Here is a 27,408-nt window from a genome sequence, read left to right on the forward strand (position 1 = left end):
ATGGCATTTTATGTTGTCACCAATGCTATTTCTTTATAGTGGGGCAAGTATAATATCATTGTATTCGCAGATTAAACCGCTTATTGCTTTATCCAATGGCAATTACAGTATTTAGGCTGACTAAAACCCAAATAATATTGCACAGTTCGCCTTTACATAAATCACATATTTTACGTATAAATATAGGTGTATGACTCTTCAAGGGTTAAGCAACAACTGCCCATTAGAGTCAGAATAGAAACTAAGATGTCTTTTCCTCTTTAACACACTTGGTTTTCATTGCACTGGGAGCCTATGGCCTTAGTGGAAGATATGACTTGGGCTCTGAATGTATGGCCCTCGGACACGTTAACTATGATCATATGAAAGTCTTCTTCTCTGTCAGCTTTATAGACTCTCATACATGTTAGTTAACATGACCTAGGCCAAGGGAGTGTTACTGCAAATCCCTCCCTTCCCCATGATCCTGCCGAACAGGATGTCCTTACCCTTTATTTTAATCAGCCACGTTTTCAGTATGTTCGCATTCTCTATGTAAATGCTGGCATAAGATGCTCAAGTTGCACAAATGTTTAAAAGCGAAGACATTTGTCATTGGGGCTTTTTAAATGTTTGTTCTATATCACTTATGGAACATGTTTTATTTAACTGATGCACTAAACCTGTGGTGGCCAACTCCAGTCCTCAGGCGCCACCAACAGGTCAGGTTTTAAGAATATCCCTGCTTCAGCACAGGTGGCTCAATCAGTGACTCGGTCATTATGACTGCACCACCTGTGCTGGAGCAAGGATATCCTTAAAACCTGACCTGGTGGTGGCCCTTGAGGACTGGAGTTGGCCACCCTTTCACTTAACCTCCAATATATTGCTTAGTGGAAAGCTAAAGACATGAAACAGTTAATGAACAGAGGTTAGAGAGAACCTGTACAAATGATTAGAATTGGCAGTTTCATGTATGATGCCTGGCATTTTGCCTGATAGTTTTCCTATTACAAACCTATTGTATATTGTATTTTATAAATAAACGGTCTATGTTCAATAAAAAAATACAGCAGTATTGTCAAGGACATCTGTCAGTTGCTTGGGGTGAAATTGTGAAATAGAACAAGAAATGAAATCGGCTCTAATGAATTTTTGAGCTTTTTTTTTTTTTTTTAATCCCTCAAGACCATATAATATTGTTAATAGTACTCCATTCTTTGGACCGACGGAGACATAGGCATTTTTATGGTGCTTTTAAAACACTAATATGTATCCGAATGGTAAGAGAATGTAACTATTGTAAGCCAGCACAGTGATGGAGAATGCAAATCAAGCTGACCTTATGTATTTGCTTAACTGGGTATTGCCACATTAACTAAATGATATGAATGGTTTTACCAGTTTTTAAATTAACTGCTGCTAATAAAGACATTGATTTGCTTTGTTGACCCATATATAATGTGTAGGTATTATTTGTAATGGCGCTTGTTTGTCACTGCTTACTGTGCCAAGTTACAGGCACCATAATCATTCACACAGGGAAAGAAGGCAGAAGTGATACAACATGTGCTGATGTTGCTTTAGTGGATTTTGAACTATTTCTATGAGTTGGCTGACATATATTTTGCAGCTATAGCAACACGACCCATGTAGTATTTCACAGAGACTGTGAGAAAATGAGACTTAGAAAGGTTTTTTCCATATATAAAAGCTCTGTTCTTGAACTTTCCCAATGTGTTTATTTTTATGAGACTGGGAATTCAACATAAGAACAGAAGCCATTGAGAACTCAGCTGAGGGGCTTGTATTTAACTTTTCCTCTGCGGTTCTTTTCCCATTCTGACTCCTGAATGTTTATGCCAATGGAAACAAAATAAAGTAAAGTACTTATTGGCGCTCTTAGCAGTCACGATCTGTACTCTTCTTATTGTGTCAATGTTCATCCAGCTTGAACAAACCTGTTATAACGGATTCTCTGGCAAACCTTCACCAGTGGTTTTGGATAGTGCCAACTCTTAATACAAAGTGGGCATCATTTGCCTCCTACCACTCTCAGTAAAGTAACCTAGGTGGAGAAGAAATTCCTTTTTTGGTAAAGAAAATGACCTATTTGTATGTTGTAATTACACTTGAAGTCACTTTCTAATGCATTCATTGGTCTCCAGGGTTACATTCCCGCTTAGGATAAAAAACTACACTTGGAACCGCTATATAATAAAATGTGTAACTTTTGGAAAAAGGCTATACTATCTTATTATTTAAACTTACTTTAGAGACGTCAGACGGTTGTTCTCCAGATGTAAGTATCATAGACGAAAACAGTGGTACTCAAACTCTGCCTCAAGGTTCACCAGCAGGCCAGGTTTTTAGGATATCCTAGCTGGAGCACAGATAACTCAATTAGTGGCTGAGTCATTTCGACTGAACACCCTGCCCTGACGCCGGAATATAAAACCTGGCCTGTTGGTGGCCCTTGAAGACTGAATTTGAGCACCACTGGTCTAAAACAATTTCCCTACAATTTATAGTTTTTTGTTTTTTTTGGTTGCTGAAACAATAAAACATTAGTCATTCAGTGCAGTATTATTTATGGCACTGTGAAATGATGGCTTGTGACATCCCCACACATACCCAGGATTCCCAATTGGCGTGTAACGTGAGGTCTTGTGGGCATCAATGTTAATGCATCGCTAAGATGTCGTAAAATAAGACATTATTGAAATGCAAACAATTTAATACATTTAAATGATTAGGGATACAGAATAACTGCATTATTATATTAAACACATATGCCTCATCTGTGTCCATACCTAACCCAGCAAGATATAGAAAGCATACAAGGGTTATCCTATAACAACATGTAGTGTAAGTATCTGCACAACATCGTTACTCACACTAAAAAGGAATTGTAACAAGACAATAACGAGCCATGTATATAAGCCTTGTATAACATATATCACTGTAATCGTGTTTCGTGTAAAGTGTGTACAACTTCTACTGGAGGACGTCATTCTCTTTCCTCTGTAAATATACTAATAAGCAAGAAAAATAAAGCCACGACCAAGGTTCATGTTTAATAAATGTTATACGTTATTTCTAAATAATGGGACCAGCCTTTATCTAAATTCTTTACTTTTACTATTCCACACTGCCCAATATCGAGCCTGAATACATAGACATAGTGAGTTAGGAATGTAGAAATAAGACCGTTGCTCTCTGCAGTCTAAGAAACCGAAATTGCACTTAATCAAGACTTTTCTGAGGACACGCTTCCAAAGTATGGAAAATATGTTTCCAATCTAAATGCAGTAAATCAGGGGCGCTCAACTCCAGTCCTAAAGCCCCCCTCAACAGGTCAGGTTTCAGAGTATCCCTGCTTCAGTACAGGTGGCTCAATCAGAGGCTCATTTGAAGACAGCCTCTGATGGAGCCACCTGTGCTGAAGCAGGGACTGATTGAACCCCCTGTGCTGAAGCATGGGATGATTGAGCTACCTGTGCTGAAGCAGGAATATCATGAAAACGTGACCTGTTGGGGAAGGGGGAGGGGCCTGAGGACTGGAGTTGGGCCCCCCTTCAATAAATGACACAATATTAACTATGTTATGTGGGTAGAATATGTCTAAGTCTTACAGGTGTCTGTAATTAGGGGACTATGTATTACAAGTGTTTTCAACACAGACATGTTTTGTATTGTGTGGCATGAGCTTTGCTACCCCTGGTATCTCTCACATCATTTATTTGTGTGTAAATGATGGCTGGATAGCGCGTTCTCTAATAAACCATTATTCTATAAAAAAATAAATAATGCCATAAAGGTTCACTCTGTGTTTGTGGAAATCCAATGAATGATGTTACTTGACCTTCTGGGGTTTAAGAATGACACTGAAGTAGGAACGAATGCAGGAAAATGCATATGGAGATATTTCTCTTGTATTGATGTAGTTGTTTTCAAGATGTAGGTGCTCCATCTTTGAATCTTCATCGTCATCTGCTCTGCAGATGCAATGTGGAGACACAGACCTGTACAGAGGCAAGAATATAGTTTAATAAACCTTACTAAAGGGTGAAGGAAATATTTAAGCCCACTCTTTGCCGCACCATGTTTAAAGCAGCAGTTCTTGTTTGGTTAAAGGCAATATGGATTATGATTATATTTATTTTTATATATATATATATATATATATATATATATATATATATATATATATATATATATATATATATACTCCCAGTATACTGAAACATTATTTTCCAACAAAAGATCTTGCATATGAACACCTTCTCTGCTGGAAGGTCATGCAGAATATTACAGAGTACTGTATTTCAAGCACATCCAGTTGAGAAAGGTATGGCTTTGAGTATTTTAACTTTTGACGGATTTGAGTATTTTATGGTGTGTCTATAATATTCAGCAAATAATATACCAGACAGGCATCTGCAGCAAAAATTGTATTTCAAAATAAATTGTATTTTGCACCTGATGAGAAATTCAGTAGGAAGAAGTCGGACCAATATGTATATAAATCTATTTTTATTGTAAGTGCTTTGTTATTGGAGAGCTTATGTTCCCGGGTCTATGTAATATTTAAGAAACAACTAAATATGCAGGTCCTAGAATCGTATTGAAATGACTCCTACCTGATTTTATTGTTGTTGAGCCTCAGAACATGAAGATCTTTCATATCTTCCATTCCAACTGGCACACTCTTCAACTCATTGTGATCTAGAAATATTTCTCTCAGTGAGTGAAATGCCCCGTGAAAGGAAACTGGGTCTATTCCATCGTTGTCAAGTTTGTTAAAGGAAAGGTACAGATATTCCAGCCCTGGTGTCAGGTGTGCAAACACATAACCTGGAATTCTCTCAATCTGATTTCCTACCAGTACAAGGTGCACTAAAGACTTCGGTAAGTAGGATGGGACGTGATAAAACTTGTTGTAGGAAAGGTCTATTGATTCCAGGTTCCTTCATGAATAAAGAAGAAAGATTGTGTAAAAATGAACAGCATACACTTAGGTACCCAATTAAAGCAATATGTTACCAAGAATGATTTTGTTCAAATATTTTTGTTTCTGGAAATACAAACAAAGCTCTAAGTACCAATCTCTCCTGGCCATACCTTGTTGAAAAACCCAACTTCCTTTCATCTCACCTGTCGACTTGCACAATATTAGCTTGAAAAGGTCATCAAAGCAGCAGTGACAAATGCTCGTCCACTTCCCTTATAGTCCTGTATTGTATAGCACAGGTGGGGCGTGAGATTTTTTTTTGGGGGGGCGGCGTTTAGAAAGGCCCCACGCTTCTCCGAAGGCATTTAAATTAAATGCCGGGGATCACGCGAGACCTCTGTAACTTTACTTACCTTAACTTTCCAGTGACGCATCATCATGGCAACGTGACGTCACATGACCCCTGCGGCGTAATTTGACACCGGGGGAGGGGGTCGCGGGGGGTCGCGAGCAGTGGGTGAGAGCAGGCAGGGGGCGCAGGGAGAACATTTTGGGTGTCCCTGTTCTATAGTATACTGTAGGTGCCTGAGCTGGTCTCCTGAAATCTTCATACTGCATGATGCCCAGTATTAGTTTCCCACCAGCCCAAGTAACAGTGAAAGCTACACACGAAGCCTAAGGCCTGGTCCCCGCTGGCTACTACAGCGCCCGCTGTGGCGGACGCTGCCGGGACGAGAGCCCTCCCCTCAATGGCGCCGGGCCTGCTGCGAGGGGGGGCCGCAGCGCTGTGGCGAGAGTTGCTCCTGCTCTCAATAGAATTGAGAGCAGGACTCGCGACGGAGCGCTAAGCCACGGCCCCCGGCGGTTCAGCCAATGAGGGCGAACGTGCCGGGTGACGTCACGAGCGCGGGACCTCTAACTGCCGCGCCCCTCCCGACCCCCCCAGAAAATCTTGTGCGCCCCCCCAGTTTGCGCACCCCTGGCATAAAGGGCATTATTTGTCATTAAACCCATGGCTGATCTGTAAGATGCTTGGGTCAGGGACCCTCCTTCCTATTATCTCAGTTTGTCTTAACTTCTATGTTCTCTTTTGTCATACAACGTTATTGTACTGCGCTGCAGGATATGTTGGTGTCATACAAATAAAGGATACTACTACTACTAATAATAAAGTTGCCACATGATTACAAACATGCCCATTTACTTGAGGTGGATGGTACTTACTCCTGCAGGATCCAAGCCATAGGAGCGATTCTATCTTCCTGAAGCTTGTTATGCCTTAATATGATCGTATTCAGATTGGTCGTACGATTAAAGGAGGTTTCCGAAATCTCTTCAATCTCATTGTTTTCAATGTAAAGCTCCTGAAATGAATTGGTAAAAGGCAGAGCATAAACTTGGTAAAGTAGTAGATTCATCATATACCGGTATAGTTTATAATTTTGGATTCCGGTTTTAGGTGTTATATTTTTTTGGGTGTAAAATCTGTGTTTACTTTGTGTTAGTTTTTCTGGTGTTTTCAACAATGAAAAAAACATTGACACACATTGCAATTGTGTGTTTTATCAGTGCACTTGTTTGTACGTTTCCATTCTCCCCATGACGCCTTTGTCTCCACCTGTACCTGTGGCTGATCAACTACGACAGGTAGAACGCAATAGGAAAGGAGGCTTTTCACTACCATTCTTATCGGTTTTAATGGAAAGTGCAAAATGATCAGGCAGTGGTGTTTTACCAGAATCCCTCCTTATAATATAGTGCACAATGGTACGCTTCATGCCTCTAAAATTAAACCCTTTTTAAATACTTGTATTAGAATTCAATGACAACAATATATTTGGAGGGGCAGGTGTTGCCCCTATAAACATGTCTATGCATATAACTAACAATATTAATTTTTTTTCATTTGTTTAATGGTGTGCAGCGTGTACCTTCAGCACAGGTGGCTCAATTAGTGCTCAACCTGTGCTGAAGCAGGGATATTCTGAAAACCTGACCTGTTGGTGGTCCTTAAGGACTAGAGTTGCCCACCCCTGCTCTACATGTTCTGCTCTCGGGAAGTTTTTTGTAATTTAAAACGGTTTAGAAAACAAACAGGTGAAGCTATGAGTAAGTTTGCCCTGCGTACGGCCAGACAGTAAAAATGAGCATTTTACCTCGATAGATGCTGGAAGTCCCTCTGGTATGGTCCGGAACTTATTCCGGCCTAGGCGCATGTAAGACAGGTGCTGCAGTGGTTTGAACGCTAAGGGACTGACATTGGCTTCGCTAAGCTGGTTGTCTTCCATTTCCAGGGTTACCAGGTGGGTGAGGTCTGAAAATAGGATATTACAGTACGTTAGCATCTGAAGCGCAGAACATAACCACTCTGACTCTCTTTCCAAAGGGATTGATTCATTTCTTCATTGCTGTTTACCCTTTGTGTGTCAGGAGATCCATTTTTGAATATGAAGAATCTGAATGGCCTTTTTTACATTTATTATCTTTATTATCTTTTTGTGTCCGTTTTGAAGGAATGTTCGTGTTGGGTCAGTTTCGCATTAGTAGCATCAGTGAGCAATTTGAGCAATTGTTACAGCAGGGGTAGCCAGCGCCAGTCCTCAAGGGCCACCACCAGGTCAGGTTTTAAGGATATCCTGTCTTCAGCACAGGTGGTTCAATCATTGACTGACCTGTTGGTGGCCCTTGAGGACTGGAGTTGGCCGCCCCTAGGTTACAGGATGCGTCCGCGGGTGAGTTACTAATATAATATTAGGATGGAGCTTAATGCAGAATTAACATTCCGTAAGCAATTTATGTCTGAAATACCTTGCAAACTCTCTTTATCAAGGCCTTGAAGTTTATTTTCATTCAGTTTCAATTCCTCCAAAGTAGATGGTAATCCAGGTGGGATCTGGTCTAGGACATTCCCATCCAAGTATAGACGTTTCAAATTCTTCAGCGACTTTGAGGCAAAGCAGAGTATTAATCACTAGTTTAACATGTTGCACAGATCTCAGGATGAAATAACATGAGAAAACGGGACTGATGGGTTTAGCATTTGTGTTATACACAGGAAATATATATTGCAGATGAATTTTGCATTCTTGCAGTAATATCAAGTGTTGCAATAAATCACATTATAATTTATACATCATATCACTGTCTGGTATCTTTGCAAAATGCAATTTATCACAAAGTAATTCCAAGTGTACAGTATTCTGTCTTTAACTGGATTTCATGGGTACAGTTTAGTGCCCTATATTAAGTCTGTATGAGCAACCGTCCATGTGTACTAAATTGTATTACTTCTGGAGGTTTGGACACATGTAATCTTAGACATTTGTACTGATTTCTTTCTCTTGTGATGTTCATGTAATAAGAATCATACTGTACCTTAAATGCTAGAGGAGCTATTCCAGAGGATGTGATGTTATTTTTGCTGAGATCGATCCTTTCCAAGTTAGGCATGCCATTAAATGCTTCATTTGGAATTGAAGTGATAAAATTTCCTATAATTTAAACACCATTTTATTAGCAAGCTACCCCCCCTCATGCAGTTACTCTGATTAACGCCTTGTTCTTTTGAACTCGCACTTCTTCTTTCTTATTTATCTGGCCAGACTTCTGTTGATTGACTGGCATGTTTTACATTTTCTATTTGAGTTGATAATATTAATCCTTTTAATACTGCCAAACCTCTGCTTCAGCAACAACAAGGCTAGCTGGCATTTAGAGCCGTTTCTTACGTGTGCTGGAGAGCACAAACAGACAAACAGTAGCCAGAGATTGGGTGCCGTCACGCTGCAGAAGGGAGCAACTGGCATTGGTTATTTATAATACTGTAATAGTTTGCAATGGTAACCTAGCTCCAGATTCCCATGACATCTCAATGGTTTCATTTGTGGTATCTGGTGATATTACTTTAATTTAACACAACTCGTTTGGCTGTTCTGTAACACAGAGGGCTTCATCCACTAAACCTCGGTAATATTTTAACGGGTGCCAATGCCTTAATACCAGTTTTGGCTTTCAGTATTCCATTTCCTAATAGAAAACCATATTTGAGAAAATAAATTCTAGTTCTCTCATAAAATAAACAACTTCAAAGAATTCAGTTTTTGCACCAAATTCACTAATGATTATCCTTTATTTATAATATTTACCTAAAGTAGATATTTTAAACCGTGCAATATCTAAACTGACCATATTGCTCTAGTTTAGCAAAAATAATCGCAGATAATGAAAGGGTAGGATACGAGTATGTTGTTGCTTACCCAGAAGATCCAGACTCTTCAAGTCCAGATCTGAAATTGGAGGCACCTGTGTTAGTTTTGCATTGGTGCAGCTAACAGTAATTTCCGAAATAAAACAACCAGGTGGCAATGGAGGAGGAAGAATCTCTGAAGGCTGCGGAAAACGTCGCGATGGAACCCTGAAAACATCTCCTCTCAAAATGTCGTCTTCCTCCTCCTCTTCCTCCTCCTCTTCTTCTTCCTGCCTCCGCTCCGCTCTTTCTCGCTGTTTTCGTTCTCTCTCCAAGCGATTAACCTTCTCTTCTCTTCTATCCTCCTCCTCTTTGCTTTTTGCCTCTTCGCGCTTTCTTTGCTCTTCCTCCTCTAGCCTCAGTTCTTCCTCTTCATTCGCTTTTCTTCTTTCTTCTAGTTTCCTTTCCGCTTCCTCCTCTTGGGCACGTCTGGCTTCGACCTCCTGTTTTCTCTTTTTCTCTTTCTGGAGCTTGCGTTCCTTTTTCTTCTTTTTCTGCTGATCTTCTGCCTCCATCCTGTCTTCCTCCTGATGTCCCTCTTCTTCCTCCCTTCTAAACAGCTCATCCATTTCTTCTTGGGTTCGTGTAGACTTCACCAAAACCAGGTCACTGGGGTCGTTTGGCTCTGGGGAATCACCAGAAAATTCAGGTCTATCGTCCGCTGAAATACTGTTAAGCACTTGAATAGGAAGGTGACCCCAGGTGAGAGAAGCACAGAGAGAAAGAATATAGTAATATAAGGTCAGACGTTATGTTAGTGTCATTTAACATTGTCCCCACCAAACAATATTTTCCAATAAACGTGACATTTTAAGCAGAATTTTTTTTTATGATTTCTTCAACATTAATAGTGTTGAACTTTTCCCAGAAGATGTACACGTGGTTAAGTTACCGACTCTCTGTATATTCAGAGGATTCAAAGAAGACAATAGTTCTTTGTGCATTAGATATTTGAATTTCTGGCTTTTATTTGTGTGTCTTTACATGACATCATACAATAGGATGCATCAAACTCGGCTTCCCTGCACCTGATCTTTTCACCTTCACATTTTTTCATGAGATAAAAATAAATAAAGTAATTTTGCTTAGATTGTAAGCTCTTCAGGGCAGGGACTCCATTTCCTAATGTTTACTGTTATGTTGTAGCGCTTATTCCTATTACAGTACGTCACATGTGTTAGTGCTGTAAAGCGCTAAGTACATGGAGGGCGCTATACAAATAATGACACCCATACGTCTTAAAGAGGGGCTTATTAGTCTAAAATCAACCCTGTTCAGAACAGCAAATAATAATAGTTTGGCAGGGCTAATGTTAGCATATTAGCGCAAATTATACGAAACCCCAGTTGTTACAGTTTAGCATCATACATTTAAACAGACATGTTTCTCATTGAGAGAAATGTAACTCCTTCAGTGGTGATAGGGCGTAAAAAGGGTTGCCCTTCCTTTTCCGCTGTAAGGAAGTTAATGCATGTCTGTATGTATGTATATGTCAGTTTCCAAGAATCAGGACAAGTATTGAAGACTAGGGTGAAATGCAGTGCGGTCAGTGAGGCGGAGAGTTAAGTGTGATATTACATGGTGCTATTGTTGTAGTTCACATGTTTAGAACACAATGGCATGGTAACAATTACAACTGGCAAAAGTAATTGATAAAGTTAAAGGATGCTCGCCGTCCCTTGGTGTTAGACAAAGTAAAAAGCCTTCATACCAATATCGCTGCACACTGGGCAACATTCACCCTCATAGGTCACAGTTATGGGACACGTCAGGGGAGGGCAGGCCGTTTCATCACAAATCGCTTTTCCATTTGAACACATGCAGGTGAGGCAAGGCTTAGGGGACCATACTGCCTTGTCATACATTACCATCCCATTCACTGTGCAGTGACCTTTCTTTACTAAAAGTTAAGAGAATGCAAAAAAAGAGCGAGAAAAGTGAATATTATTACATTTCCACCACAATAAGGTACAGTATACACAGAACACTTCTCAAAACTGTAAAAATTATAATAATAATTGTAGCGTCCCATCAATCTTGGGTTGTAAACATGTTTTTTTGGGGGGGAGTGGGGTGTTCATACTTTGTTATATAATAGATAGTGGTTCAGGTATTTATGTAGGCACCTCTGCTTGGGAGTCAAGGTGCAGAGTTCTGACTCCGTTGTCAGCATGGGAGGCTCCAAAGGGAGAAAGAAGCCGTATTATAACAATATATTTTGCTTGTTAGTGGTGATTCATCTATGGCCAGGTCCCCGCTGCCTGCTGCAGCGCCCGCTATGGTGGGCGCTGCAGGGACAAGAGCCGGCCCTCAATGGTGCCGGGCCCACTACAAGGGGTGGCGGACAGTCTTTCCTGAAGACAGGAAAATTGAGCTCAATACTGGCAACGAGTACGGTGGCCACGCCTCTCAGCGTGTTCAGCCAATGAGGACGAACCTGCCGGGTGATGTCATGGCCTCGCCTCCGTCACGTCCCCACATCTTTCCCCTGCAGCTCACTGCAGACCGGGGATCAGAGCTGCACGCGCCGGCAGGCACGCGTGCAGCGCAGACGGCGGGGCCGTAGCCTAAGGCAGGGGTGGTCAACCCCAGTCCTCAAGGGCCACCATCTCTGTTTCAGCACTGGTGGCTCATTCAGTGGCTCAGTCAACGACTGCACCACCTGTGCTGAAGTAGGGATATTATGAAAACCTGACCTGTTGGTGACCGTTGAGGACTGGAGTGGGCCACCCCTGCTCTAAGGTACAGGGGAATTATAGCACTGGTACTCCCCTAGCTTCCAAAGAGCAGGATTTAAACCAGGTGAAGTTTGAACCCAAACAGTTTTGACCACCAGGCCCTTCCGCCTCTCTAAAGCATAACTTATGCTAATGCTAGCAATCTCAGACACACTATTAGAAACAAACATTCATTTATGTAATTTGGAGTTTTTAGTGCAACGTGGAAATAGGTCATGAGCCTCACCGTTGGCTGGTCTACAATATTATCATTAATGTCTGTAGGAAATACCGCAGACTGGTGAAGTGAAAAGAAAATATCAGTTCAGGCATCAGATTGAAGAGTTAATTTAATTTGCAGCCATGCCTTTACTCTTTGGAGATTTAGATGTTGTCCGTGATTTGAACACTGCAAGTTATGAAGTAAGCTTCTCCAGAAGAGCACAGTAACCATATCCATTTTGCCTCTATATATTTCATCTGAAAACCCCATTGGATAGAGTGAAATGTAATGGGCCATACAAATGGTGCAGTGGCAGAATTATTCGATAAGATATTTTACTGCTGATGTGGCCTATTGCTAACAACAAGGTACTGCGTATCTCCTTTTGCAAATTACTTTTATCTACCTGGGATTTATGCACTACAATGAGATGGCAAGCTCTCCAAGCCATTCATTGTAACTGTACAATCAGCGTAACTCTGTCAGTACTACAGATCTAATGTGTGTGTGTGTGTGTGTGTGTGTGTGTGTGTGTGTGTGTGTGTGTGTGTGTGTGTGTGTGTGTGTGTGTGTGTGGACTTGGTCCATACTGTGGGCTGGTCACAAATCCAATGTAGTAATTCAGACCATTATTTATGTATCTACTGTATGTATTTATATATTTTGTGCTTAGTAGATGAATCTCCCAGCAAGCGAAAACTGATAAGTCTCAAGTGACTAAACACTTTAGATCACAGGGTTGTTATCTCTGTACTTTTTTTCTAAGACTGGCTTGGATGTACAAACAGGAGAAGGTTTTACACTGTGGTATGTGTACTGTGGCCATTCTTGGAGGACCAGACTTCCTATGTGCACAGGTTCAGAAACACATAACACGATGTATTAGGTTTTGTTTAGCTTTGAAAAAAGTGCCATGGTCTCTGTACTATCTCACCTCATCAAAGGAAGGCTCACAGAAGACATGAGCTCGGTCTCTGGAGTTGCTATAGAGCAAAACATGTTAGAAGGTCTGACTACTATTCACGGTGAACTGAGTGGTTTTGGTGGGGCAACTACCTTCATTTAATTTGAAAGATTCTCATATTTTTCACTGACTTTTAAAAAAACTCCCTTAGAATGTATGGAAATCCTATAATCTTTTACTTTTGTTTCTTCAAAGTGAATAGTTGTACTTTGGATGGTATGAGCCTGCAGTGTACATCTAAACAATGCAACTGCTGGTAGATTTTTATGGCTTTTGATATGTTGTTGTGCCAAAATCAAATACGTACACGGATAAACATTTGCATGTGATTTCAAGAACACACAAGTACATTTTGTGCTTAAAAAACTGACCGTTCTCTTATCGCCAGTACAGCTCTGCAATTCATTATGGGCTGCTCTCACTGAATACTTTATAGAAAGTGTCATGTACAGTATGCAGAAGGTATGATGTGGTCTCTAACCCTCATATAGAACAGTATATATGAATAATTCATAAATTAGCTAAATGGAAGGTATCGCTGCTGGCATAAAAGCTCGTATTCTCCTGGATCACTTTCACCATTAGAACATTTTACCACAAGCCACAGATAATGTTTCTCAACCCGTAATCTAAAAGGCCAAACCTGTAATTTACCAGCCATGATTATTCAGCGTCATCATTCTAGACTGAAATCTACACTTGCTTGGAGCCTCTGGGCCATTATGTGGGTTTTTGAATTAGAGTTCAATTTTGGGTTAGAAATAAAAAATCTCTGTTGAACTTTTGTTTTAATGGGCAAACAACAAAGTATCATATCATTGAAAACCACTATCCACGTTTCAGGAAGTCTTAGGCTAACCAGCCGCGAAAGATCAAGCTGCACATTGTACCTTTGCAGGATACGTCATTGTGATTTTTACTTCTGAAGCTGATCATTTTGATGATAGATTATGCAGTTCTCTAAACCCCCACACCCTATTGGCCTAGAGATCAGCTTCGGCCAGCAAATACTGGGCTGGACATCTTACTTTTTCTTTTGACTAGTTTCAGTTACTTGATTTAATTGGATAAAAGTTGCCCCTTATCCCAAACACTAGATACCACATCTGAACTTCAACTCATACCTGGTAATATGCTGTAACTTGGTGCTTGTTCACTTACACCTAGAACCGCTTTTAAAATATGCACTATGGTGTCATCGGCATTAAGAAGAGGTACATTGACAGCTGGAACCGGAATGGGCGACGGATTGATCAACAACTCTCTGCCAGTTGAACTCTTTGTAGATACCCTTCTGTGCCTGTTCTGCATCCTCCTCCTTTGTGTTTTGACTGGAGAAGAATTGTCATCTTGAGCCAAGCCAACATACAGGTTGATGAGCAGAAATAGGCAGATTAGAGTGGCAGTCTTCATTTTTTGTTGTCTCAGCGCAAAATCCTAGGTGACAAAAATGAGGCTCTTCATGAAACAAGGGACAGATCTTCCAAGATGCTGAGAAGAAAACGTGCACTTGTTAGAATGCTCTTGAATCAGATGAACCTATTGCCAGTGGGGCCTGCCATGCCGTTTCATACCGTTATCTGTGTACTGGGGAACTGTTGCAGCTTAATACGTATTGTTACATTTACAAGTTTAAAATAAAAATCAACACCATAACTGAAAACCTGGTATGTGACTCCTTCAAAATGTATTTACTTTCATTCTTTTCAAGAGAGGGCCTGACCAAAAACCTCAAAACATAATCGGAATATCCAAATGGAGAAAAGGATTTCAGAATACTTACTTTTGCTCAAATAACCTCCCACTTGGAGCTGCTGGAGGAGCAACATTTAGTTCAGTCGTTCTCAATCTTTTTTGAGCAGGGACAATCTATATTTCGGGGCACCCCTGCTCTTCAGACCTCACTTTTCCCCCCTTGCTTGCACGCAACACACCCACCCTCTTTTTACACGCTCCACATTCACCCTCACACATCATACTCACCCTTTTGCTCACACACTCCACATTTATCCCCCTTTCTGACACCGCACTTTCACTCTCTTAATCATAAACACCACATTTAACCTCTTCTCTTACTTACACCACACACCTTCCCTCATACCACAGAAAGCAATAGTCTACCTCATCCTCCCCACACAAAGCCACCCCTCACACCCACACACCACACTCTCCTCCCTACACAGTCCTCACTCCTTCCCTCGTTCTCCCACCTTCCCACATACCTCAAACATGTCTTCTCTCTCTCTCAGAGAGGAGAGGCAGATCGCAGCCTCTGTGCCGGGCTGAGAGAGGGACGGGGATCGCAGCCTCTGTGCCGGGCTGAGAAAGGAGAGGCGGATCACAGCCTCTGGGCCAGGCTGAGGGAGGAGAGGCGGATCGCAGCTTCTGTGCCGGGCTGAGAAAGGAGAGGCGGATCACAGCCTCTGTGCCGAGCTGAGAGAAGAGAGGCGGATCGCAGCCTCTGTGCTACACTGAGAGGAGAGATGGATCGCAACCTCTGTGCCGGGCTGAGAAAGGAGAGGTGGATCGCAGCCTCTGTGCCGGGCTGAGAGAGGAGAGGCGGATCGCAGCCTCTGTGCCGGGCTGAGAGAGGAGAGGCGGATCGCAGTCTCTGTGCCGACCTGAGAGAAGAGAGGCGGATCGCAGCCTCTGTGCTACACTGAGAGGAGAGATGGATCGCAACCTCTGTGCCGGGCTGAGAAAGGAGAGGTGGATCGCAGCCTCTGTGCCGGGCTGAGAGAGGAGAGGCGGATCGCAGCCTCTGTGCCGAGCTGAGAGAAGAGAGGCGGATCGCAGCCTCTGTGCTACACTGAGAGGAGAGATGGATCGCAACCTCTGTGCCGGGCTGAGAAAGGAGAGGTGGATCGCAGCCTCTGTGCCGGGCTGAGAGAGGAGAGGCGGATCGCAGTCTCTGTGCCAGGGTGAGGATTCGCCATCCTGGCGGTCGTAGACCGTCTCCTCACCCCAACGAGCCTTCCGTGACAGACACTCAGGATGCGCGGTCTTGTGGTCCCAGTACACGCGCGCAGAACTGATCCCCCGTCGGCGAATTCGGACCCCGCCTCCCACACTGACGCACGACGGGTGAGTTCGGCCAGCCTCCCCGAGACGTGCGGTACAAGCCCCGCCTCCGCTCTGGTGATGGACAGGACCAATGTGGGAGTGACGCGCGCTCTTGGCTCTGCCCTCTGACCTCCGTGACACGCGCGGGTCGACGCGCGATTCATCCCACCCCCTCTTGCCCTAAGGGCACTCAGAATCGGCGTGGGGGTGACGCGCACTCCAGGCTCCGCCCCCGGACCTTCATGACGCACGCAGGGCAGCACACTAGCATTTCCATCCCCATCCCCGATTAGGCTGTATCATAGGGCACTCCTGTGTGCACCAGCAGCCTATCGGTGTTTACTTCCTGGTTCCGCCCTTGCTGGCTATTGGAGGCTCCGCCTTTATATGCCTTCAGTCTGCTCTCTTTCCTTGCTGAGCATAGTCAAGTGTGACGCCGTGCCTTGCTACATTCTTGTTCCTGAGACCTTGTCTTGCCTGCGTGTTAACCTCTTGTTGCCTGAACCCTGCTAGTACCTTGGACTCCGCTTCTCTCCACTCCTGATCCGGCTTGTACGACCATTCTCCTGTCTCCAGTCCTGACCTTGGCTAAGTACTCCAACGATCCGATACTCTCCTATCCTGAACCTGGCTACGCACTCCGACGATTCGCAACTCTCCACTCCTGAACCTGGCAAGTACCTTAACCATTCTCCTATCTGGCTTGAACGACTACTCTACATCCTGGGCGCGCCCAAGTTAACCAATTCCCTACCTCAGCACCGCGGTCGCGCTTCGTTTGTGGTGAGCTACGCGTTACAGTATGCTCAGCCCCACAAACTTCCTGCGTACACACGCAAGCTACCTAACTACCTTAGAGGAAAAAATTGTTGGTAGAGAGCAAACCATGCTCTCCCTTCAGGAGGATTTTCGCACCCTTTCTCGTGCTTTACAGGAACCGCATCCCCCTCTTGTGCCTGCTGTTCCCGATATTCCAGCTTTGCCTTTCTCTCAAGAACCTCGCTTACCTACTCTCAACCGTTATGGAGGCAACCCTCATGAATGTCGGGTTTTTTTGAATCAATGCTTTATACAATTTGAAATTAATCCTTCACGCTTTACTGCACCCCGCGCCAAGGTGGCGTACATTTTTTCTTTCCTTGTAGATGACGCTCTTGCCTTGGCATCTCCCATCTGGGAGCGAAGATCCGACATCACTCAGAATATCGGAGCCTTTGCCCGGGAATTCCGCAAGGTGTTTGATATACCCGGTCGTAAGGTATGTGCTTCCACCGCACTTTTTCATGTTCCCGTTGAGTCGCCAAAAACGCTCTTGAGTTTAGAACTATAGCTGCAGAGACAGACTGGAACAACGTAGCCCTGGCCGTAGCCTTTTGGCAAGGTTTATCGGAAACTTTGAAGGATGAATTGGCAGCCTACGATCGTCCAACCAATTTGGAGGAGCTCATTGCTGTCTGTATCAAGGTGGATCGCCGCCTCCTGAAGAGATGTTCAGAAAAGGTTCACCATCGTACCATCCCAGCCCGGATCAGTCCTGGTCAGGTGAGCTCCACTGAGGTTTCAACCCCAGATACATCCGAACCTATGCAATTAGTACTAGTACTAGTTTTTCCAAATCGGAGAAATTATGTCGCAAAAATGCTGGCCTATGTCTTTACTGTGGTGTTTCTGGGCATTTTCCCTATTTTTGTCCCCAAAGTCGGGAAACGCAAAGTTCCCATGAGTCCTGGGGGAGTCTCATTGGGAGCGCTTTTTCTCTCGCCTATTTCTACTGACAACCCGTCTCGCATTCTTGTCCCGATTACACTCGTTGGGGAGGGCTTTCAAGTATCTACGCTTGCTTTCATCGATTCAGGTGCCGGAGGAAACTTCATAGATCAAGCTTTCGCAGAACGCATCTGGTTCCTATCAGGCACAGGAAGAAGCCCATCGCTCTTGAAGCCATTGACGGAAGACCTCCACAGCCGACATTCATCTCCTTGAAACAGAGGTGCTTCAACTCAAGATGCAAGACACATACCTGGAAAAGATCCAATTCAATGTTATCCATACTCCTTAAATCATCGTGATCCTCGGGCTACCCTAGCTACAGATCCACAACCCTCGGGTGGTGTATGGCTCAACGAGGAACCCATCCATTGGAGTGCCTTTTGCTATAAGAACTGCATTCTGGAAGCAAGTAGCTTCGGGGGTACCAACGTGTCCGAGGAGAAGGAGAAGGTACAATTGCCAGATGAGTACACTGTGTTTCAGCACGTCTTCGATAAGGTCAGATCTGAGGTTCTTCCCCTTCACTGCCCCTTCGATTGTCCCATCGATCTGCTTCCAGGCATTACACCCTCCAGAGGGACTTCCTATCCGTTGTCTATGCCTGAGACCAAGGTAATGAAAGAGTACATTGCGGAGAACTTACAGAAGGGGTTTATCCGTAAATCCACCTCTCATGCGGGCGCAGGGTTTTTCTTTGTGAAGAAGGATGGGACCTTACACCCTTGCATAGACTACCGGTCCCTTAACAAGATCACCGTAAAAAAACGCTATCCCTTGCCCCTCATTAATGAACTGTTTGATCATTTACAAGGAGCTAGCATCTTTTCTAAGTTGGATTTACGAGGTGCCTATAATCTGGTCAGGGTGATGAATGGAAGACAGCTTTTGGACATTATGAGTACTTGGTCATGCCTTTTTGGCTGTGCAATGCCCCAGCCGTGTTTCAGGATTTCGAAAATGGAAGTTTTCAGAGATCTCCTCAACTCTTTTGTAATCGTTTATCTTGATGACATTTTAATTCTCTCCAAATCCAGACAGGAACACATCTCTCATGTGAAACAGGTGCTCCTTTGCTTACGCCAGAACAAGCTTTTTGCTAAACTGGAGAAATGTCATTTTCATCAAACATCCACCACGTTTCTAGGCTACATCATTTCTGATTCCGGCCTCACCATGGATCCCGCCATGGTCAAAGCCGTCCTAGATTGGCCACAACCTACCACCCTGAAGGCAGTAGAATGCTTCCTTGGATTCTCAAATTATTACCGTAGATTTATCCAAAATATTTCATAACCAAGAAGGGACTGGACCCTACTTCTTTGTCCACTGCTGCCCTCCAGTCTTTCGCCCGTCTCAAAAAAGCCTTTGTATCCGGCCCTATTCTCATTCATCCTGATCCCAAACTTCCTTTTACCCTCGAGGTCGATGCCTCAGATGTGGGCATAGGCGCCGTTCTGTCTCAAAGGAAGAATTCCCTGTCCAGGTTGCATCCTTGCGCATTTAAAAAAAAAAAAAAAACTTCTCCGGCCCAATGCAACTACGATGTCGAAAACCGGGAACTCTTGGCCATGAAGCTAGCTCTCGAAGAATGGAGACACCTGCTTGAGGGCACTGAAGACCCGATAACCATCCTCAGGGATCATAAGAACTTGCTTTACATTGAAGGTTGAGGAAGAAGGTTCCAAATGCGCACAATCTCATCAGAATTGGAAATATATAGAGAAAAGAAAAAGGCACACAATAGTGTAATACTGTATACAGTATAACAGTTTGAGCTGTATATGTGAGTAATAGTAGAATACTAAAGCAAAATATGCACTCACATTTTATGTGAAGGTAAAAAGGCTTGTGGTTGTTCAAGTAACCAATTTTGGAGGGTGGTTCTGGAATCACAGGATAATCCCAAAAAAGGAAAAGGACGCAGGAAAAAAGGAAATTAATCTTTATAATGTATAAAAATAAAAAACAGAAAAGCAACCAGATAGCCAAAAAGAGCTACACTGAAGTAACTGAATCCCAACTCTCAATAAACCCCAGTGATGGCCATACACCAGGGGATATAACATAGAGGAGGTAACAGTGCTCCATACCGCTCCCAAGGGTCTCGTGCAGTCTGTACAGTGACATTATCTATTCCACAAGCCTTTTTACCTTCACATAAAATGTGAGTGCATATTTTGCTTTAGTATTCTACTATTACTCACATATACAGTATTACACTATCTGTGTCTTATTTGTTCCATTGAGAATATCCTGTTACCGGTGAGCCTGTATGACACTGCGAGTCCTGCCACTGGAGACGGTATACATCATCAGAGGTAACCTGTAACGGAGAGTCTACAACACCAGTGTGGTTAAACTTAGTAACCGAAATGCCCGCTTGACTTCGTCAAATGTAAGTGCAAAACTTTCTCTGCTCAGACTGTTATATACAGTATTACACTATTGTGTGCCTTTTTCTTTTCTCTATATATTTCCAATTCTTTTCTCTATATATTTCCAATTCTGATGAGATTGTGTGCATTTGGAACCTTCTTCCTCAACTACTCAAGTGGCCCAGAACGAACCCATTTGTTATCCGGTGCGGCACCTATCAAGGGAATCCATATATTTGGACTATAATGTATCCTTTTAGCTCACAGTTTTTTGCGCTTGTTTTTTCTCCCTTTTTATTTACATTGAAGGTGCCTGCCGCCCTAGAGCCCGTCAAGCCAGATGGTCACTGTTTTTCTCTAGGTTTAATTTAATAATTTCCTACCTTCCTGGATCCAAGAATATCAAAGCTGACGCTCTATCTCGACAATTTCCCCTGGGCGATAAGACTGAGGATCAGCAAAAACCCATAAAAGATTTTGTAGCTGCGTGTCCTATGTGTGCCAGGACTAAAACACCCAGGATACCTCCTGCAGGTCTCCTTCAAACTCTACCTGTTCCGGATCGGCCATGGACACATGTTTATGGATTTCATTGTGGACTTGCCTAGTTCCAAGGGTATGGACACGATTCTTGGAATAGTAGTAGTAGACCGTTTTTCGAAGCAGGCCCATTTCATACCCCTCAATGGTCTGCCCAACTCTCCCAGATTATCTTTATCAGGGAGATCTTTCAGTTACATGAAGTACCCTTGGAAATTGTTTCAGATAGAGGATCGCAATTCATTTCTCGTTTATGGCGTTCGTTTTGCCTCCAACTAGGTATCGCCCTCCATATCTCGTCGGGATACCACCCACAGACCAATGGTCAAACGGAGATGACAAACCAGTCCCTTGAACAGTATCTATTTTGATTTACGTCGGATTCCCAAGATGACTGAGCGTAACTCTTCCTCTGGGCAGAATTCGCCCACAATAATGCACGAAGCAGCTCTACCCTGGAGTCGCCGTTCTTCGTGGATTACGGTTTCAACCCTTCCACTCTTCCTCTTATTTTACCTTCCTCAGCGGCGAATGACAGGATAAAAACCTTACAGGACCTGTGGAAAAAGATTCAGGTCAACATGAGGCAATCAGTCACTAGGCAAAAGAATCAGACAGATCGCCACCGCAGACCTGCTCTGGACCTTAAACCTGGCGACAAGGTCTGGTTGTCATCCAGAAACATCAGGCTGAAAGTACTCTCTATGAAGTTCGCACCTAGATTTCTTGGACCCTTTGCGATTTCCGAAAGGATCAATCCAGTGGCGTACCGTCTCGCTCTCCCGCCTTCTATGAAGATTCCCTCTGTTTTTCATGTTTCTCTTCTCAAACCGGTGGTCCAGAATACCTTTTCAGTTCCGGTGGCCCCCACCTCTCCCCTCATGGTTCAAGGACAACCTGAATACGAGTTTCAATCTATCCTTGACTCTAAGATCTCCAGAGGTTCGCTACACTATCTGGTGCATTGGAGAGGTTTCAGTCCGGAGGAGAGATCCTGGATTCCGAGTCACCGGGTTCACGCAGCCAAACTGGTCCGTATGTTCCATGCCAAATTTCCGGAGAAACCATCGTGGAGTCGCCCGGAGGTCGATCCTAAAGGGGGGGGGGGGTGGTACTGTGAGGATTCGCCATCCTGGCAGTCGCAGACCGTCTCCTCACCCCAACGAGCCTTCCATGACAGACACTCATTATGCACGGTCTCGTGGTCCCAGTACGCTTGCGCGGCCTGATCTTTGGTCCGCAGATTCGCACCCCGCCTCCCGCTCTGACGCACGATGGGTGCGTTCAGCCAGCCTCCCTGCTGACGCGCGGTACAAGCCCCGCCTTCGCTCTGGTGATGGACAGGACCGGCGTGGGAGTGACGCACGCTCTCGGCTCTGCCCCCTGACCTCCGTGACACGCGCGATTGATCCCGCCCCCTCTTGCCCAAGGTCACTCAGAATCGGCGTGGGAGTGACGCGCGCTCCAGGCTCCACCTCCGTGACGCGCAAGCATTTCCGTCCCCATCCCCGATTAGGCTGCATCATAGGGCACACTTGTGTGCACCAGCAGCCTATCAGTGTTTACTTCCTGGTTCCGCCCTTGCTGGCTATTGGAGGCTCCACCTTTATATGCCTTCAGTCTGCTCTCTTTCCTTGCTGAGCATAGTCAAGTGTGACGCCGTGCCTTGCTACATTCTTGTTCCTGAGGCCTTGTCTTGCCTGCCTGTTAACCTCTTTTTGCCTGAACCCTGCTAGTACCTTGGACTCCGCTTCTCTCCACTCCTGATCCGGCTTGTACGACCATTCTCCTGTCTCCAGTCCTGACCTTGGCTAAGTACTTCAACGATCCGATACTCGTCTATCCTGAACCTGGCACTCCGACGATCCGCAACTCTCTGCTCCTGAACCTGGAAAGTACTTTAGCTATTCTCCAATTCGTAATCCTGACCTGGCTTGAATGACTACTCTACATCCTAGGCCCACCCGCGTGGCTGTGGGTCGGCGTTAACCAATTCCCTACCTCAGCACCGCGGTCGCGCTTCGTTTGTGGTGAGCTACGTGTTACAGCCGGGCTGAGAGAGGAGAGGCGGATCGCAACCTCTGTGCCGGGCTGAGAGAGGAGAGGCGGATCGCAGCCTCTGTGCCGGGCTGAAAGCGGAGAGGCAGATTGCAGCCTCTACGTCTCCTGGCAAGCGAGGGAAGATGCCCGCTCAGCAGCTGTGGCTCCCCTAGAGCCGAGGTTTCCACTAGGGCCGCGGCCTTGGCAGAGGGTTGCAGCACACACAGGTTAACCGGCACCCGGGTTGAGAAACACTGATGTAGTTGCTATAAACGTAACCTGGACTTTAACATGCTATATCTTGGGCTCCCAAGGTATTCTGTTTTTTGTGTGGATCCATGTTACCTTTATAGAGTCAGTTTAGTAAACTCTTTTGTGCAAGTTTGTGTTATTCAGTTTGCCTTCATTTTATTGATACAGACTTCCTTAAGGTTGGCATGTCGCACTGTTGACTACATTACACTATTAACATGTCAAATATATAGTCCATTCCCATTGGTTTATAAACATCAACAATGCACAAAAAGAAGCTAATGGCTACAACTAGCAATGACATATCATGCAAGGTTACCAGTATGGGTACAAACTAAAAGAGCCTGAAGCATAGTCAGCATCTTCCTGTCACTTTAACTGGATGGAGTCCCACCTATCTTATCTGAAATTGCGTACGCCATTGCACAAAGCATATGAAGCAGATTCACTACAGTGATTGTGACTTGTAACATGAATAATTTGTAGTGACAGATTCTGTAATTATGAATTGACTAATTGTTGTTTACTGATGCAGTGATTACCCTAACTCACCCCCACTCATTATTTTGTAACAAAGCTGAAGAGCATTAGTTAAGGTAGTCACAGTAATTGGATGCCACTGATTACATCTCGTTACTGTGATCTATAATGCTACCTTAAAGCGGTAATCCATGTTGGCGTTTTTTTGGGGGCGAATTGTTTTTTGTTTTGTTATATATATATATATATATATAATTATTATATATATATATATAATTTAAGCAAGGGGTCTCCAGAGCTGAACCCCGTTAATTTCAGCTCCGGGACCCCCTGCTTCCAGAGATATCTACCTCCAAAGCAGGTGCTGGTAGTCACTCTCTTCAGCTACCAGGGTTCACCATATGTCCACTGTTCAAAGATTTCGCCGTAAGCCGTGACGTCATCGGTGCGGCTTCCTATTGGCCCATGTGACGCGGGGGCTTTAAACGTTAAAGCCCTGCTTGCTGAGCCGTAGCAGCACCTATGGAAGTAAGTATCGCTGGAAACAGGGAGTACCCAGAGCTGAAATGAATGGGGTTCATCACAGGAGACCCCCTGCTTCAATTCTATATATATTTTTAAAAATCACCAAAAAAAAAATCATTGTTATGGATTGCTCCTTTAACAGAGACTTAAATATTACATTACCAATTGTTTTAATACCTGCACACAACATCATGAAAACTTGAAGCATAATAAGAATACATTACAGAATGTTACCATGAGACATTAGAAATGCACTTTACTGGAATACAAATTGTAGGTAGACCCATTTTCTGTAAGCCAAATAATGTTCCATTTTGATGTAGTTACAGAAATCATTCCCTTTAAAAGCTTCTATAACTATTTTCATATACACCCACTTAATATATATGCTACACAAATATGCCAGCAGTTTGTCTTTTAATTTTCTTAAACAGTAAATATTCTTATTCTGTTAACAGTCTCAGAATTCTGATTAAACCGAGCAGTAAACAGAATGCAAATCATTACAGTTTTTCAGCATGTACAATACTAAAAGAGAAAATAATTCAACTGTTTCAGATTAAATGTTATTAATAACAACTGTGACTATACTTACATATGTCTAATTTTAGTGGCATATAAATAGAACAGTCACCCAAGTTTTTGTTTTTGTCTACTTTCAATATACCAGCATTGCAATTACCCCAAGACTGCTCTGTATAGATAAGATTTGATAACAATAAACAGAAACCTAATGAAGTTTTAAATAAATGTAAGGATTTTAGACTGAGACTGGTAACCTCTGTCTGAGTTAAAATGTTCATTTTAGCAGCATCAAGCAAAGATTCATAGAAGACTTAGATACAGTAATACAAAGTTCTAGGAACCAAACCATTATAATGTGCAGTAATTACAAGTAAGGAAGTATAAGCCATTGCACAGTAAAATCCCACGCTTAATTTAAGAAGCAGTTTATAATTGAAAGTGTGTTTACCTGTAAATCTAACCTAATGAGATTCTGCCTTAGTCTCCAGTTGAAAAATGGAAGGAAAAAATCAAGTTGATATCTATAAAAAAAAGAGATATGGTTTTGGTAGTGTTGAAACATGTTAGACTCCTAGACAAGGATGGGAAGTGGCTTTCTTCCCCTAAGGGTTTACAGTTGTGATGTGTCCTTGATGAATCAGCCAACGTAGTTACTAAGAAAGTTTCACTGACCGTAAAAACAGAAAGCAGCACAATGCATTTGGTCCTTTGGCTGACAGGGTGCAGCTGGAAACACACTCTCAGAATAATGTGCTTACATAGGCAAGAAAAGCATAACTCCTTTTAAAGGGCCTCTGGTTACATTTGTTGTTAATTCTGTTCTACTTCTAGCATACACAATTTCTCCTTAACCGTTTCCAGGTGTTTTGATCTCAGTTTAAAATTTATATTACAGTCAGAAACGTATTCCCTAAAATAAAGTCACTTCTTCAGTTCTTGCAGCAAAGTGGTTGAAGGAAGCTGCGGGAGACACAATAATGAATGCATTGGATTGTAAGCACCTTGGAGTAAGGATCTCCTGACCTATTGTGTTAAAGTTATTTTGTTTGTTATTGTTATAACATAGCGCATTGCAAACAAATGCTCATAATAATCCCTTTATAACACAAGCATAAGGGACCCAGGAATTTGGGCATCCCATTATAAGATGGTCACCGGAGATGCGGGAATTGATGGATTTCATTATAGTAGGTATGTAACTAGACTAGCCCCCACCGGGGCCTCAGGTAAAAACAAAGCATTTCCCCACAGCTCCAGGGAAGGTGACAGACATGGGCAGCCATAGTGGTTGCATGCTGAAGAACTGGCTGCTCACGTCTCTTTTGCCCACGGCCAGACGTTGCCGTGGTCTGTTTCAACCAGCAATCTGTGACCACGAGAAACATAAGTCTGGCTACATCTGTATGTGTCATTCCTTGCTAACTATTTATTACAGTCGATGTATTTATTGCTCAGGGACTCAAGGAGCTCAACATCAGAGATGACTCTCCGCATCAATTCAACTAAAACTCAGTGCCAGGAGAGCCTGGCAACGCATTGTTATACTTTCTGGCATTGAAGGGATATAAGATCCCCCAACTGTACTCATGCTCACTGAAATACACTGTTAGAGTTTGCTCTGTAAAAATAATTATATCCTGAAATAGGACACTGACAAGAATAGCTAACGAAAAGCTAAGGGTATTTAGAAAATAAAATCCAAGTTGCAGTGGGGGAAGTGGGGGGAATGGTGGTAGCGGTGGGGGGGATTGTGGGGGGGAATGAGGGGAGGGGGATGGATATTGTACGTTACCACAAGCTCGGAGTCTGCACACAGGCCAACTCCCTCTGCGAAGTGTCTGCCGACTTGCTAGGGGTTTAGCAGACTTGGTGTCTGCTCGGCTTCAGATGTGACAGCTGCACACAGCAGACCGACTTCCCTACATATTGTGCAGCCGTGTATTTCTATCAGGTTCTTCTCCCGGACGGCTGTTCTGGAGTCCCACCAGTGGAGAGGTTACCCACCACTTCCACGTCAGTTTGGTAATCTAGCTTCCCTTACTGTAATGAGAATTCATGGGGAGACCCAGATTAAATGAAGGGTTCATTTTCTCTATAATGTTGCTAAATGCCAAGCTTTCATATGCCCATTTCACATCATCTGGATCTGTCTTTTTTTTTTTTGTGGCTGGGATGGTAATAATGCACTGCAAGAGTTTGGTAACCATCCATTACCAAAATTCTTTATGCGCCAAACAGAGTTGAAAGGCTTAGAATTTGCACATATTGCATGTATTACAGCAGGGGCGGCCAACTTCAGTCCTCAAGGGCCACTAACAGGTCAAGTTTTCCGAATATCCCTGCTTCAGCACAGGTGGCTCAATCAGTGGCTCCGTCATTATGATTGATCCACCTGTGCTGAAGCAGGATATCCTGAAAACCTGACCTGTTGGTGGCCCTTGAGGACTGAAATTGCCCACCCATGTGTTACATACAGCCTGTTGTCAAAGCGGCCCCATTTTCTGCCTCTTGAGATACAGAAACATGAGCCTTATTGAAGCAGTGGCCAGTGCTGGGGAAATGGCATAATGGTCCTAAGGCCGAGGCCCCGCTGCGTCCGGCGGCGTGCGCGCTACTCACAATCTCCCGAGCCGGTCCCAGACCTCCTCACTGCACAGCTGGCTACGTGCTGTGACGCGTCAGCCTGCCAGAGCTACCTGCTCCTTGTATTTTGCAGTGCTGACGCATCACGTGGTGCACGCGTCAGCGAATGAGG

General features: G+C 43.7%; 2 protein-coding genes across 13 annotated transcripts in view; one reads left to right on the plus strand and one right to left on the minus strand.

Moving 5' to 3' along the window:
• CENPP (centromere protein P) overlaps nucleotides 1-27,408 on the plus strand; it is a 246,179-nt gene that overhangs the window by 150,772 nt on the left and 67,999 nt on the right. The gene's annotated exons all lie outside the window — the stretch shown is intronic.
• On the minus strand, nucleotides 1,699-26,662 carry ECM2 (extracellular matrix protein 2). Of its 5 annotated transcripts, none has more exons than XM_075573792.1 (11): nucleotides 26,446-26,662; nucleotides 25,102-25,174; nucleotides 14,208-14,520; nucleotides 10,891-11,079; nucleotides 9,190-9,858; nucleotides 8,309-8,424; nucleotides 7,742-7,877; nucleotides 7,090-7,247; nucleotides 6,158-6,297; nucleotides 4,623-4,949; nucleotides 1,699-4,004 (listed from the first exon to the last, which is right to left on the minus strand). In XM_075573792.1, exons 3-11 carry the CDS (start codon nucleotides 14,494-14,496, stop codon nucleotides 3,836-3,838), a joined length of 2,193 nt encoding a protein of 730 aa, XP_075429907.1. In that variant the 5' UTR covers nucleotides 14,497-14,520; nucleotides 25,102-25,174; nucleotides 26,446-26,662; the 3' UTR covers nucleotides 1,699-3,835. The 5 variants fall into 5 exon arrangements, with proteins under 5 accessions (XP_075429907.1, XP_075429905.1, XP_075429909.1 ...); XM_075573790.1 differs by having other exon boundaries at nucleotides 14,208-14,574; nucleotides 26,446-26,661; XM_075573794.1 differs by having other exon boundaries at nucleotides 9,190-9,804; nucleotides 14,208-14,574; nucleotides 26,446-26,660.

This window comes from Ascaphus truei, chromosome 17 (genome assembly GCF_040206685.1).
Source record: "Ascaphus truei isolate aAscTru1 chromosome 17, aAscTru1.hap1, whole genome shotgun sequence".
NCBI classification, from domain to species: Eukaryota; Metazoa; Chordata; class Amphibia; order Anura; family Ascaphidae; genus Ascaphus; species Ascaphus truei.

Excerpts from the sequence above, each read along its gene's own strand:
- ECM2 (XM_075573792.1), bottom strand. The coding sequence starts at position 14,496 with ATGAAGACTGCCACTCTAATCTGCCTATTTCTGCTCATCAACCTGTAT. Across the intron at positions 9,859-10,890 it reads CCCAGTGTGCAGCGATATTG|TGCTTAACAGTATTTCAGCG; the intron begins GTATGAAGGCTT and ends TTCCTATTCAAG. Across the intron at positions 4,005-4,622 it reads CTCAACAACAATAAAATCAG|GTCTGTGTCTCCACATTGCA; the intron begins GTAGGAGTCATT and ends GCCTCTGTACAG.